Genomic DNA, 15,093 nt, shown 5'->3' with positions numbered 1-15,093 from the left:
GATACGGTACAAAGTGCCTTAGACGATAGAAATATAAGATCTGATAATGTTGGAGTCTTGACAAGTAACAGACTGATTTGGAGGAAAATTGTAGATAGGAAGTTAGTAATGATGTAATTTTTTTCATGTAGTACTATCATATCCTGTACACCCCTTGAGGGTACATGGCAGGAATTTCATAATGATGATAGTCCCCAAACAAGCTCCTGCAGCACAGCATTAGTTACTTCTTTTCCTAGGGTGCCTCTTCCCATACACAACTTGCCAATACCTGTCTGACAGCTGCTCATTTAACTCACTAATCTATTACTAGCCTCATCTGTATCAGTTTAGTTAACAAATATATCAAAGGTCCTTGCAAAATCTAAATGTTTCACTGCACATGCATCTCCTGCATCCATCGAATTTGTCACCTTAACATGTAAGCTGATTGTAAAAATATGGCCTCCCTTTATTAATGTTCCTTGTGTCCTTGGACAGGATTTGAGGCCAGGGTCTTTCAGGCCAGTAGATAGTTACTGCTGATTTCCTTTAGTTGAAAATACCTGGGCTTATTTCCATTGTATAGAGTGGGTGGGTGGGGGTATAAAAGTTATGTGAGTGTATTTCCTTGACCACTGAATTTGCCACCTTAACATGTAAACAGAATGTAAAAATATGGCCTCCCTTTATTAATGTTCCTTATGTCCCGGACAGGATTTGAAGCCAAGGTCTTTCAGGCCAGTAGATAGTTACTGCTGATTTCCTTTAGTTGGAAATAGCTGGGCTTATTCTCATTGTATCGAGTTTGTGGGTGGGTGGGTGGGTGGGTGGGTGGGTGGGGAGGGGTAACTGTTATGTGGGTGTTTCCTTGACCCGAAAACACACTTTTGCAGGTTGTCCACAGTTTGAAAACAGATTAATATTTTTATTAAAATAACTTTCACAACTTACACATGTAACAAAAATTATACAGAATTTATTCAAAAACTCCAGTATATTTCATCCAATATTTCATGGATATCATCAAGAGGACAGACCATTAACTACATGTATTAGCTCATGTCTCGGTTGTAGCTGAAGTATATGATATTAGAGTTCAAAGGAACAATTGTAGAAAGTTGTGTAGATAAAATTACTTAAAATAATTATGAATTAAAAAAAATTATTAATAATTAATAGTAATTACTTCCCAAAACTTGGATATTGGCATGCAGTCTGATCAATTTAGGTTCTGATGATTTTCTAGCATTTCACATGTTTCAAGGAAAAGACCATTTAGATTATTATTCTAAATTGTAACTAGATTATAATCCTGCACTTGCATAAGAAGGATATGAGTAAGAAATTAAAGAGCGTTTTTTTTTTTCTTTTTGTTGTTGTTTTTGTTTTGTTTTTTTTACTTGGAGAGTGGTAGGTGAGTGGAATAGATTTTCTGAAAGTGCGTTAAGTGTAGAAACAAACAAGTTTATGCAATTTGCTTAATATTGTGTTTGTAAGTGAAGTCCTCCCACAGTGAGTCTTTGACTACTCCTTGGAGGATTATTATTATTACTACACCCTCCATGGGGTTGAAAGACTCATCGTGGTAGGTTCATTCAACTGAACCTACCACATTTATTGTATAGAATCTTAATGTCCTTAACACTCCTTTCATTAACAACATATCCTGGTAATGCATTCCATTCACTGACAATTCTCCATATAAAAAATCTACTTCTCACACTCTTCTTCACCACACTTTTACATAATTTCCAGGAATGACTTCTGGTTCTTCCCTCTCACCTTCTACTCTTTTTATAATCCCCTCCAGATTAATCTGATAAAATCCTCTCACTAACTTAAATGTCTCTATCATATCACCTCTCTTCCTATCCACCAAATTCTGCAATCCACATCTCTTCAACCTCTCTCCATAGCCAGCATTCCAAACAACTGATATTGTCTTAGTCACTTGTCTCTGGACCCTCTCCAATGTCTCCACATCACATTGAAAATCACATGACTAGATCTGAGCACAATAGTCTGTGGTCTGACCAGTGCCTTATACAGTGGCACAACCACTTTCTTATCCTTGCATGTTAGAATCTTCTTATCATAGGATTGATAATATAAATGAAACATTTGATGACATTGATGTTGTTAAATTTTTTACACATCCATTATATCTTTTGTTTGTTACTACACCTGTGCACTAAAAGTGCAATGCTGATAACAGAAAAACCTGAGCTCTCAAACCTAGTAGTCACATTTACAAATATACTTAGCTTAATTCTCACTGAATGTACATAAGGTTAGTTTGAAAAATCAGATTTTGTAAGTCTGTTTATTGAACACTAAACTGTATCTTATAAATCATAGATGATCACAATTAACAAATCTAAAAAAAAATACAGTATCATTGTGAACATAGTATTCTACTCATGCTGCAAACTAATTACTTCCACAAATGATTGTACTCATGAGAAAGTTAGAGCTGAATACATTAGCCTCATAAGAAAGAGGGCATGTCATCTTCCATAAGTTTTAACCTAATGGTCTTTAGATTGGGAAAAAAAAATCAATTATATATGAATAAGCATTGCTATAAGCAGATCCATCATTTTACATATCACATTGATAAGCTATAATAAATTTAGCACTAAGAAATATATGTATGATATACTTGTGAAGTCATTAAAAGAAAAATTGACTTTTATTAACATAACTAATTCAAGCATAAAAATATTCACATTGGTTTATAATATACTTTACTTTACAGAAGAGAGATATTACATTTCAGATGATCTTTTGTGCATATACGAATAATTGGTTTCCTTTCTTGTAGTGGTTATGTGCATAGTTCTGATGTGACTGATGTTTTAAGAAAACAGAAGTATTGGCCATCTTACAATGTTGCGTGAGTATTGCAATATGGTAATGAATTAGATTATGTGTGGATTTGTATGAAAGTTTAATTATCATTGCTGTGAATTTCTAGGATATTAAATGTGTGACTTATCTTTAAAAATATCACTAGTAATGAAATAAATTTTCTTCTTGTGCAGTAGAAAAGCATTTTTTCGGACATGGAATAGCAAGATTCCATCTCTGAAAATTCTTCAGACAAGAATTATATACAGTATCTCTAGTAAGTGGATGCTCATTTATTGTAATTATATGAAATAATTCTTATCTGCAGCAGCTGGATGTACTCTTAATGCAATTGTAGTTGGTCAGTCACTTGCTCACAGAGAAGCCATGAAATTCTCCTATTATGAAACCTGAGTGATTGTAGTCATTGCAAATATCATGAAAGACTATCAGAGAATAACCATATTTGTTTTTTGTTTTGACATAGCCTTAAGGAAGACAGCTAAACATTAGCATGTTATTTTGCATGAAATTATTTTCTCTCATCTATATATATTGTTTGTTATATACTTTAGTTGCATAGGATGCCTTAACACAATTTCACTGTATTATCGTCCATGCGGTTAGCCTAGTGGCTGTGCGCTTCGCAACCACATGACTGGGGAAGGAGTGTCCCAGGTTCGATTATCATCAAAGACGTGAGGAATTTGAGGATCTTTCTCAGCAATAGCCAAGTTAGCCGGTCTTGGGCGTGGGCACTACACACGGATCTACAGCCATAAATACTCAACCCCCGATGAGGGGGCTGAACTCGCCCCAATAGGAACTGGGGAGAAAAAGGGAGGAAACTCCATACAAATAAAATAAACTGTATTATCAAAAGAGGGTTATTTGTAGTCACTCATTGAATAAATACCTAACATATCTCTTTGAAATACAAACTTATTTAATACTGACCATTACAAACAAACTTACATTATAGCCTACCAGTTTCGCCAGCAAACTGTCTGGCTTTTTCAAGGCCTTTACGGAAAGACATAAAAACTAGTAAATGCAAATTGAAAGGAACATAAAAAACGTTGTAAACCAACTAGTAGCTAAGGTTACACGTTCGTGTGACAGAGAGGACTTATTGTTCTTATTCATTATCACGCATGCATGTATGTTGTAAACGTGTAATGTGATTACTGGCTAGCTGTAGATCAGATTGATTTAGAGAGAGGATCAGGTTTTTCCACGAACTGTTTAGGATTGCACCCTGATTTCTGTTCAGGTTTCTGCCAGTTATTAACACTATTGCGGCTTCCTTGAATAAATGATGTCTGTAGTCGTCATCCAGATATGGCATGGAGCTGTTTTGCCACTCTATCGTATGGTTAGATATACAGAAATGATGTGCTAAGCCGGAAGAGATACTTCTGTTGTGGTTTACATCACCAGCATGTTTTTTTTTTTGTCTGATTTCTAAACTCTGAAGTTTGTCTGATGTAGGCAAGACCACAGGAGCAAGGAATGTAATATACTCCTGGATATTTGTAGAAAGGCACCTTATCTTTTGGGGATTCTGAAACTTGTCTGATGCTGGTGGTTGGTTTGAAGACCACTCTGATGTTGTAGGCTCGTAGTATTCTGGCTATTTGATAAGAAATTGACTTGATGAAAGGAATCACTACAGTAGCAATGTACTGGGAGCGTGATTCTTCTTGTCTGGGGTTGTCACTGTATTGATGTTTTGAGGATATCCATTTTGTTGGCTATTAGTGAAGAGTTCAGTCTGTGTATCCTCCTCTTCTGATATAAACTTTCTGGCCCTAAATTTCAACATGTGGATAATGCTCAGTTTGTGTGTCTTGTGATGGTCTGAAGTATAATGAAGATATCTTCCAGTATCTGTGGGCTTTCTGTAAATAGATAATTTGACACTATTTGATTGTTCTTTATCAAGATGTCTAAAAAATGCAGTTAGTTGGTTGTTGTTTTCCACTTCCAGAGTGAATTTTATCTGGTTATGTATTGAGTTGATTTTATCCACAAACAATTTTAGGTTTTCTAAGCTGTCTTGCCATATAATGAAGATATCGTCAACATATCTCCACCATGTAGATGGTCTAGGGGAGATTGTGGAGAGAATTTCTTTTTCAAGTTTTTCCATGAAAAGATCTGCAGAAGATGGTGATAGTGGACTTCCCATGGCTATGCCTTCTAATTGTTGGTATATGGTGTTGTTAACCTTGAAGAAATTAGATTGAAGGCAGTGTCTAAACATCTGTGTGATGTCTAGAGGAAAGAGATCTTGGATGATGTTTATTACCTCTTCTACTGGTACATTGGTGAAAAGGGATACAACATCTAGACTGGCTAGCATGTCTGTTGGTGCAATCTTAATGGCTTGGAGTTCATTTACAAAATGTTGACTACTCTTGATATAGGATTCTGTTGATCTTATTTTATTATTTAATAAGTTTACAAGATGCTTTGCCAAAAGGTAGGTTGGTGATGATCTTCCATCAATGATTGGATGGAGAGGTATATCCTGTTTATGTATTTTAGGTGTCCCATATAGTCTTGGAGTGATAGGATGTGAGGATTTTAGTGTTCTCTTCACTTCTGGGCAAATGTTACAATTTCTGATTAGTTGGTTTGTTTCATTATGATTTTTTATTGTGGGGTCTCTGTCTAGGATCTTATAGGTGGAGTTGTCTGATAGTAATACATTTAACTTATCATAATAATCTTTAGAGTTAAGGATAATTGTAGAATTTCTCTTATTAGCCTTTGTAATAATGATATCTTTGTTTTTCTTCAAGTTGAGAATTGCCTTTCTATCATAAGGAGACATGTTGAGAATAGGTTGTTTGGTTTGTAGGATTATCATACTTTTGAATCTAATGGCTACGTTTTGCAGTAGTGGATATAGGCCTTTTTCAATTCCACACATGAAATCCATTTTAGGAATGTGTTTGGGCATAATTGCAAAGTTAAAACCTTTTTTTTTTTTTGAGAATGTCAGATTCATTTTTTGTGAGACTATGATTTGACAAATTAAAAATCACTTTTTCGTCCAGGAGGTTGTTTTGTGTCTGATATTTTTTATTGTAAAGTTCATTGAATTTCCTAATTTGTTTTGTCCTTATAAAGTTTGAAAGTTTTTTCATAACTGCGTTGTATCATTTGATCCAATTGATTCCATATGGTATATTCTAAATTGTTAGAAATGTCATCAAAGAACTTGCGGCAATTAATATCACTTTTATTTAGTTCGTATCTCGTGTGTTGAAGCCTTTCTCTTACAAGCGCCAATGAGGTGCGTAGATAAATTTTTTTAGCTGATATAGAGTTGATATGACCTCTGACTATGAGGAACTCTGGAATGATGGAGAATTCCCTGCAACGTTTAAGGAACGTTAGGTGGTTCAAAAGTTTGGCCTTTCTGCATTTTTCTCTTTCCATGCACCGAACTTTGTGTTTCATTAAACTGTTTAAACTAAACATATTTGGTCGTTTTATAATTAAAATACAAACTTATTTAATACTGACCATTACAAACAAACTTACATTATAGCCTACCAGTTTCGCCAGCAAACTGCCTGGCTTTTTTTTCAAGGTGTTTATGGAAAGACATAAAAACTAGTAAATGCAAATTGAAAGGAACATAAAAAACGTTGTAAACCAACTAGTAGCTAAGGTTACACGTTCGTATGACAGAGGACTTATTGTTCTTATTCATTATCACGCATGCATGTTTGTTGTAAACGTGTAATGTGATTACTGGCTAGCTGTAGATCAGATTGATTTAGAGAGAGGATCAGGTTTTTCCACAAACTGTTTAGGATTGCACCCTGATTTCTGTTGAGGTTTCTGCCGGTTATTAACACTATTGCGACTTCCTTGAATAAACGATGTCTGTAGTCGTCATCCAGATATGGCATGGACAAGTTTTAGGATCTCCAAAAGATAAGGTGCCTTTCTACAAATATCCAGGAGTATATTGCATTCTTTGCTCCTGTGGTCTTGCCTACATCAGACAAACTTCACAGAGTTTAGAAATCAGACAAAAAGAACATGTTGGTGATGTAAACCACAACAGAAGTATTTCTTCTGGCTTAGCACATCATTTCTGTACGTCCAACCACACGATAGAGTGGCAAAACAGCTCCATGCCATCTGGATGATGACTACAGACATCATTTATTCAAGGAAGCCGCAATAGTGTTAATAACCAGCGGAAACCTCAACAGAAATCAGGGTGCAATCCTAAACAGTTCGTGGAACAACTTGATCCTCTCTCTAAATCAATCTGAACTACAACTAGCCAGTAATCACATTACACGTTTACAACAAACATGCATGCGTAATAATGAAACTTATAAGAACAATAAGTCCTCTCTGTCACGTGAACGTGTAACCTTAGCTACCAGTTGGTTTACAACGTTTTTTATGTTCCTTTCAATTTGCATTTAATAGTTTTTATGTCTTTCCATAAACGCCTTGAAAAGCCAGGCAGTTTGCTTGCGAAACTGGTAGGCTATAATGTAAGTTTGTTTGTAATGGTCAGTATTAAATAAGTTTGTATTTTAATTATAAAACGACCAAATATGTTTAGTTTATATGTCTTTGATTTTTTTGTGGCCTTAAGGAAGACACACCCACGAAAAGTTTATTTGCAAACATATTGTACTGTGAGTGGGCTAAGGATTCTTTTTTTTATATTGACTGATTTTATATATTTTTTATGTAGTCTGTAACCCTGCTCTAGACCAAACATGGAACTTTTTCAAGCCACTTCAGGTCTCCTATAAACAGGGCAGTGGTCTCACACCATACAATTATTCATCTCCCACTTTGAGACAATTAAAAACATCTGTTTGCAGCGGTATTTGAACTAACAGCCTGTTGGTTGGAGAGTAGATACTTGGCTAACTAGGCTGGCAATAAAGAGATATGTTAGGTTAACTAAAAATACTCACAACAGCTAATAGTAGCTCATTTCACGTACAATTTGCCACAAGAGTCTCGTATGCTTCCTAACCACACTGTTCATCCTTTAGCTTCTAGGGATGATTCAAAGGGTTTACTACCACCTCCTATAAGCTTGTAAATCTCACTCATATCTATACTGTAAAGAATGATAAACTCATTGCTAACAAATAAATCCATCAACCAAATTCACCACTTGCTACCTTCTCCAAAAGACAAACTCTCACCAATGATGCTAACTGGTGCATACAGAGTATCATGTATATGTAACTTGTATTACTATGGACAAACAGGAAGATCTATAATGTATCTCTGAACATCAAGACCACATCCATTTTATCAAACCTCGCAAATCTGGCCTTGCACACCATGGAATTAGAAAATGCTAACCATAGGATCCAATGGCAAAAACACTAAGCTGCTACATAGATCCATACATAAACATGAATGTTTATATAAAGAAAGTGCTGAGGCCTTACTTCATAGACCTAATCTTAACACTTTGAGTTCTATCAATGTAAATATACATCGATCACATGTGAACTCGGAATCCCATCAATGTATATTTACATTGCTAAATTAAAAATTCCAGAAATAATAATATATGCTTGAAATTCATTATTAGACTGTACTGTAGTTGAATTTGAATCTTCGGTTTCATTATCCATGAGGATGGGTGACTTTTACCAATAAAAATGGGAATTTATATTAGTATATTGTAACGCCTGCCCATCAGCTGCATCATGTATGATCGCACATGTTCACATTTATATTATATCGTGCCATCATAACTCTGGTTGCTCCAATCCATACAATATAAGGGATTCATGACTCTCTTCTTGTGACCTGAGAGATCAGTTTAATTTCTCTGTCACCATGGACAGACCAGGACCCAGTGGTGCCCAAAGCAGGGGTGTAAAACGGTTCGCGAGTGAATGCGAATTAGAACAAATGCTTGAGGAAATACTTTATAATGAAGGATCTGAATTAGATGATTGGGCAGACAGTGATCCAGAACAAGAGGAAGCAGATCTCCCCACAAATGTGAGCTCTGAGTCAAGCAACACAGAAACTTCGAACGAGGGGTGACCAAATTCAAGGCCATCCAGCGAGTCATGTTCACGATTGCATGTGAGGTCATGGCATTTCAAAAACTGAATGGCCTAATTCAATAATTTACCACTCAACTTTTGTGGCCAATAGTGGATAATTATAGTGATGTACACCCCTATATAAAATGATATTTTCATCATCATAATAACACGCATAAATTTTATTTATAATTTTCATTATTTATGTAACATCTAAGGAATATTTAGGCTGAATTTGTTGAATTTTGAACACTGAAGAAGTAAATATAAGTAGAAACTAATAAAAAAAAATTAACTTTTTATTTTTTTCAAAAACCTTGATTTCTTGCAACCCATTTCTGGAACCCATACCACATGTATAACTAAAATTTTTGTTCCAATTAATTGTCAAAGATACTAACTAAAAAACAAAAAACAATTGTTTGGATATTCCATAGAAATACTGCACAGCAATTTTTTAAATAGAGCTAAAAGTGGTCAGGACACAGGGTTCTTTAAGTCCCAGTAGGTCTAGGACTCAAAGTGTTAATCAGAATGGCTGTCTCACTATTCGAAAAGTTTGGGATATTTTTATCTTCAGTGTATTAAATAAATTTCTGTTATATTTTAATTAGTTTAATTTCAGCCCATTAGGGTTTATCCATGAACACATGACTGTATATGCAGAGGGATTCCAATTTAAGCTTGTGTGCTAATGTTTTTTGAATTCAATGATGTTTTATGATACATAAGACGAAATTTTTACATTAAAAAAAGTTATTTACTGTGGCATACATGCATAGTTAAGTATACATGTGGCATAGTTAATGAAGCTACAGAAGTTGATGTATACTCTGCTTTCCCTTGATGAGTCATTGGACTCCCTGGAGGTGTCATGTAATAATGATAATACATCTTTCTGATACCTCTTAGTCACCATTCTTCCATGTCCCATTTATTTACATACCTATCTTTTTTGAGTTTGTATAAGAACCACATGTGTAATCTTGCCAGATGTCTTAACAAAATATAGCAGTATTGTGGTATATCCATTTCTGCAGTGAGATTGGGTATCATACTAAATTGAGTACCACATTTACTCAAATATAACTTGCACTTTTCCCAAAAAAATTAAAGTTAAAAAATCGTGGTGCGAGATGTGTGGGAATTTTTGGAAACTCAAGTTTTTTGGGAAAAAATTAAATTGACATTTATAATTAAGTTCTCAGTATTCATTATAATTTATAATTGCTCACATAATTTATAAAATGAATGTATTTAAATTTTAATTATCACTATTATTTACATGATTGGTCGCTTACTTTCATCACTTGACATTTGAATCTTTAGCAACAGTGCTTCTGTAATTAAATTAAAACAGTTTCATTATTCATCATCACGAACCATGGGCTCACTGCCCCCATTGGTGTCTGATGCCTCCTTCACTATCTTCTTCCACCTTTCTTTATCCAGTGCACAGTGTCGCAGTTTCTGTACACCCATTCCACACCAGTCCTTTATATCGTCTATCCATTCTCTGTATGGTCTACCTCTTCTGTTTAAACCATCCAAAATACCAAACATAAATGTCTTTATCTTCCAGTCCTCACTCATTCTACAGATGTGTCCAAATAATTGCAGCTTCCGTTTTATAATCTTCTGCATTAGATTCTCTTTTGGTTGTATTTTCCAATAGAGCTCTTCATTTGTGATTTTCTGTACCCATCCTATTCTTAGAATTCTAAGAATAGGATGGATACAGATAAGAAGATTATGCCACTTTATAAGACTTTGATATGTCTCCCATCTCACTATCATGGACAGATCTGATCACCTGGGTTTTCTTGAGAATGAGGTGAGCATGGTTCAGAGGCAAGCGAACAAAATAGTTGAAGGCCTATGAAATACTTCTTATGGGGACAAATTGGAGATTTGGAACATGAAATAAATATAATAATGATCTATCTGTTTATGTCATGTATACATCAAATTAAAGTATACATGACATAAACAGATAGGTCATGATTATATTTTAGAAATCAAATGTTGATATAACTAAAAATAAGAAAACATTACTTTTGTGATATTTTCTATACCATGAAGACAGCAGTTCACAAATATTAGTTTTACATGAAAATTCTACTGAAAAAAAACAAACAAACTTGAAACTGGCATGTCTGATATATATATATATATATATATATATATATCATAATACTGATAAATATATAGAAATGTGACTGCCCGAACTGAAAGGGACATGTTCAAGCAAGCTATTGCCAAATGTGCAATGCATACCAAACATAACTCAGCATGGGCATGTTAGCAGAAAAGGAAAGAGAAAGCATCGACCTGTTAATGGGAAGGGAGGAGCTCAGAAGGCTGTCTGCTGTCTTTCTAGGACAACATCCCCAATGAAAAGATATTTTCAGTGTAATAACACTATACAGGTAACCCTCATATAAAGCGGTATACTTGTTCAATGCGGTTTCGATATAACATGGTCTACAAATCGTAATAACCCTTTCTTTTCATATATTTTTCACAGCGCAACTTAAAAATCAAATTTTATCTTTGTTATATTTGTCTGCCCATATTGCGCATGTAGTTATAAGTAGCGAATTTATATTAGAGGAAATACCCTTTAGCACGCATGTACTTTTTGTGTGTGTGTGTAGCATCAATTGTTTATAGTGTTTATATTGTTGTGCATGTAGTTAATAAGTAGCGAATTTATATTAGGGGAAATACCCTTTAGCAGGTTAAAGCTAGCATGTTTGAAACATGGTTTTTCAAGTGTTTTGTACCTGATCTAAAAAGTTGCACAAAAAAAAAGAATATCGACTTCAAAATTGTACTAATTTTAGATAATGCACCAGGCCATCCAAAAAATTTGTCATCCGAATATTAAAATAACTTTTTTGCCGCCTAATACTGCTTCACATATTCAACCACTCGACCAAGGAATAATATCAACATTTAAGTCATATTATATTCATCAAATATCCCAATTAATTTTGGAAACAATGGAATCTAATCCAAACAAACTCACTGCATCAAGCATGGAAAGTGTTTTCAATATTGAATTGTGTGAAAATTATTTCTCTGTCCATTAAGGAATTACAACCAAATACAATTTACAATGGTTAGAAGCCCAATGCAACAATATAGAACAGTACTATGGAGAGCATAAAACAAGGGAGGTATACAAAATGATCAGAACCATTAATTTTGGAAAGAATGGAATCTAATCCAAACATGGCACTCACTGCGTCAAGCATGGAAAGTGTTTTCAATATTGAATTGTGTGAAAATTATTTCTCTGTCCATTAAGGAATTACAACCAAATACAATTTACAATGGTTAGAAGCCCAATGCAACAATATAGAACAGTACTATGGAGAGCATAAAACAAGGGAGGTATACAAAATGATCAGAACCATTAATTTTGGAAAGAATGGAATCTAATCCAAACATGGCACTCACTGCGTCAAGCATGGAAAGTGTTTTCAATATTGAATTGTGTGAAAATTATTTCTCTGTCCATTAAGGAATTACAACCAAATACAATTTACAATGGTTAGAAGCCCAATGCAACAATATAGAACAGTACTATGGAGAGCATAAAACAAGGGAGGTATACAAAATGATCAGAACCATTAATTTTGGAAAGAATGGAATCTAATCCAAACATGGCACTCACTGCGTCAAGCATGGAAAGTGTTTTCAATATTGAATTGTGTGAAAATTATTTCTCTGTCCATTAAGGAATTACAACCAAATACAATTTACAATGGTTAGAAGCCCAATGCAACAATATAGAACAGTACTATGGAGAGCATAAAACAAGGGAGGTATACAAAATGATCAGAACCATTAATTTTGGAAAGAATGGAATCTAATCCAAACATGGCACTCACTGCGTCAAGCATGGAAAGTGTTTTCAATATTGAATTGTGTGAAAATTATTTCTCTGTCCATTAAGGAATTACAACCAAATACAATTTACAATGGTTAGAAGCCCAATGCAACAATATAGAACAGTACTATGGAGAGCATAAAACAAGGGAGGTATACAAAATGATCAGAACCATTAATTTTGGAAAGAATGGAATCTAATCCAAACATGGCACTCACTGCGTCAAGCATGGAAAGTGTTTTCAATATTGAATTGTGTGAAAATTATTTCTCTGTCCATTAAGGAATTACAACCAAATACAATTTACAATGGTTAGAAGCCCAATGCAACAATATAGAACAGTACTATGGAGAGCATAAAACAAGGGAGGTATACAAAATGATCAGAACCATTAATTTTGGAAAGAATGGAATCTAATCCAAACATGGCACTCACTGCGTCAAGCATGGAAAGTGTTTTCAATATTGAATTGTGTGAAAATTATTTCTCTGTCCATTAAGGAATTACAACCAAATACAATTTACAATGGTTAGAAGCCCAATGCAACAATATAGAACAGTACTATGGAGAGCATAAAACAAGGGAGGTATACAAAATGATCAGAACCATTAATTTTGGAAAGAATGGAATCTAATCCAAACATGGCACTCACTGCGTCAAGCATGGAAAGTGTTTTCAATATTGAATTGTGTGAAAATTATTTCTCTGTCCATTAAGGAATTACAACCCTCTACACTGAATGCTTGCTGGTAAAAAAAAAAAAAAAAAAAAAAAAAAAAAAAAAGGCCTGAAGCGTTCTGGAACAAAATTTCATACTTTCAGTGGATGCCAAGCTAAGTCGTATAATAAATGTCGCACATATTTTTGGTGGAGAGGGCTTTTGCAATATGGTTGAAAACGAAATTAGTGAATTAATTGATGGGAAAACAGATTTAAATGAGAAGGAACTAGTACACTTGATAGATAAGGTCGAACCAAATGGTGGGGAAAGTTCTGCCGAAGATTCTGATTGTGATAAATCCGTTTAAAGAAATTAGCAGAAGGATTGGACTTGGCAAGAAAGTTAAGAAGTTATTTTCCACATAATGATCCCTCAATGGAGCGTTCTGGAAAATTCATAAGACAATTGGATATTTGTTTAGCTCCACGTTATGAACTTAATAAAAAATTGCAGCATAGTGGTAAGCAAGGTCCTATTACTGACTTATGGATAACTGAACCAGCCAAAGCTGCAATGAGAATTATACAAATGATGTCCAAGAGATTTCAAGTGATGACTTCTGGCCACTTGTAAATAAAGACCATCTACGAAATGTCAGTTTTGAAGACAGTGATGATGATTATAATATGCACTTTATTTTATTTTGCCTAAAACATTTATGCATTATGTGCAATGAAGTTTACGCACAATTTGTAATTTTTATAAGTTTATACTATGTATTTGTTTCATAGTTTATGTTTTCTTAACTTATGAATTACCTGAATTAAATAAAAATATTTTTTGTTGGATATGTCATTGTTGTTTATGTAATTGGGGAAAAAAAAAAGATTTCTGAACATAACCCTACTTTTTCTATGTGATCTGAGTCTCGCCTAACGCGATTTATGTAACGCGGCATTTCTATGGCACCTAATATCCAAGTTATACAAGGGTTACCTGTATGTTGTTCTCTCGGCCAGAGTAGGATGACCATTTAAGTTAGATAATCACAAAGAGAGAAAATTGCAATCCATACTTTATATGCATTGCATTGCATAAAAGGAAAACATCGTAGATCTGACATCATAAGAATAATGATTGAGGCTCAGATGTAGTATAAAAAGAAGGCCAGGAGAGTGGTGGACATGGTGAATAAGACAAAATTGAATTATGAAAACAAATTAGTCAAACATGCCAAGAGAAATCAAAGTGAATTTTATCACTATGTAGCAAGTGAAAGAAAGAATGACCATGGAAAAATAATTTTAGTGAATTCATATGACACAAAGCATCACTAGAATGCACTAAAAATAGCTGAGCTGTTAAGTACTGTATTTACTCAAATATAACTCCCCCTCACATATATCCATCATTTTACTTTATGAAAAAAAAAGAAATCAAGAAGTTTCGCATATACCTCACACATGATTAAAACTTGAAGAAATAGATAATGAATGATATTATGGAAGTTTCAGATCTTTTGGAATTCAGTTGAATAGAGTCTTCTTATGCAAGACCAGTAGTAGCAATAATGGATAGTAGAGTCTTGGTAAGTCATACCCATTTTCATTTTATTTTATTTTATTTTTTATTTT

General features: G+C 34.2%; 1 protein-coding gene across 1 annotated transcript in view; it reads left to right on the top strand.

The window, feature by feature from the left end:
* The window catches only part of lama (phospholipase B domain containing lamina ancestor), a 131,150-nt gene that overhangs the window by 97,488 nt on the left and 18,569 nt on the right, over positions 1-15,093 (top strand). The window contains exon 9 of the mRNA XM_090414012.1: positions 2,807-2,878. Coding sequence (XP_090270138.1) covers positions 2,807-2,878 — 72 coding nt within the window. The remainder of the gene's footprint in view (positions 1-2,806; positions 2,879-15,093) is intronic.

Source organism: Typopeltis vanoorti, chromosome 24, assembly GCF_054136105.1.
Source record: "Typopeltis vanoorti isolate ZY-2024b chromosome 24, IOZ_Tvanoo_1.0, whole genome shotgun sequence".
In the NCBI taxonomy this organism is placed as follows: Eukaryota; Metazoa; Arthropoda; class Arachnida; order Uropygi; family Thelyphonidae; genus Typopeltis; species Typopeltis vanoorti.
Note: the sequence above shows the minus strand (reverse complement) of the source record. Positions and strands in the feature narration are given on the sequence as shown.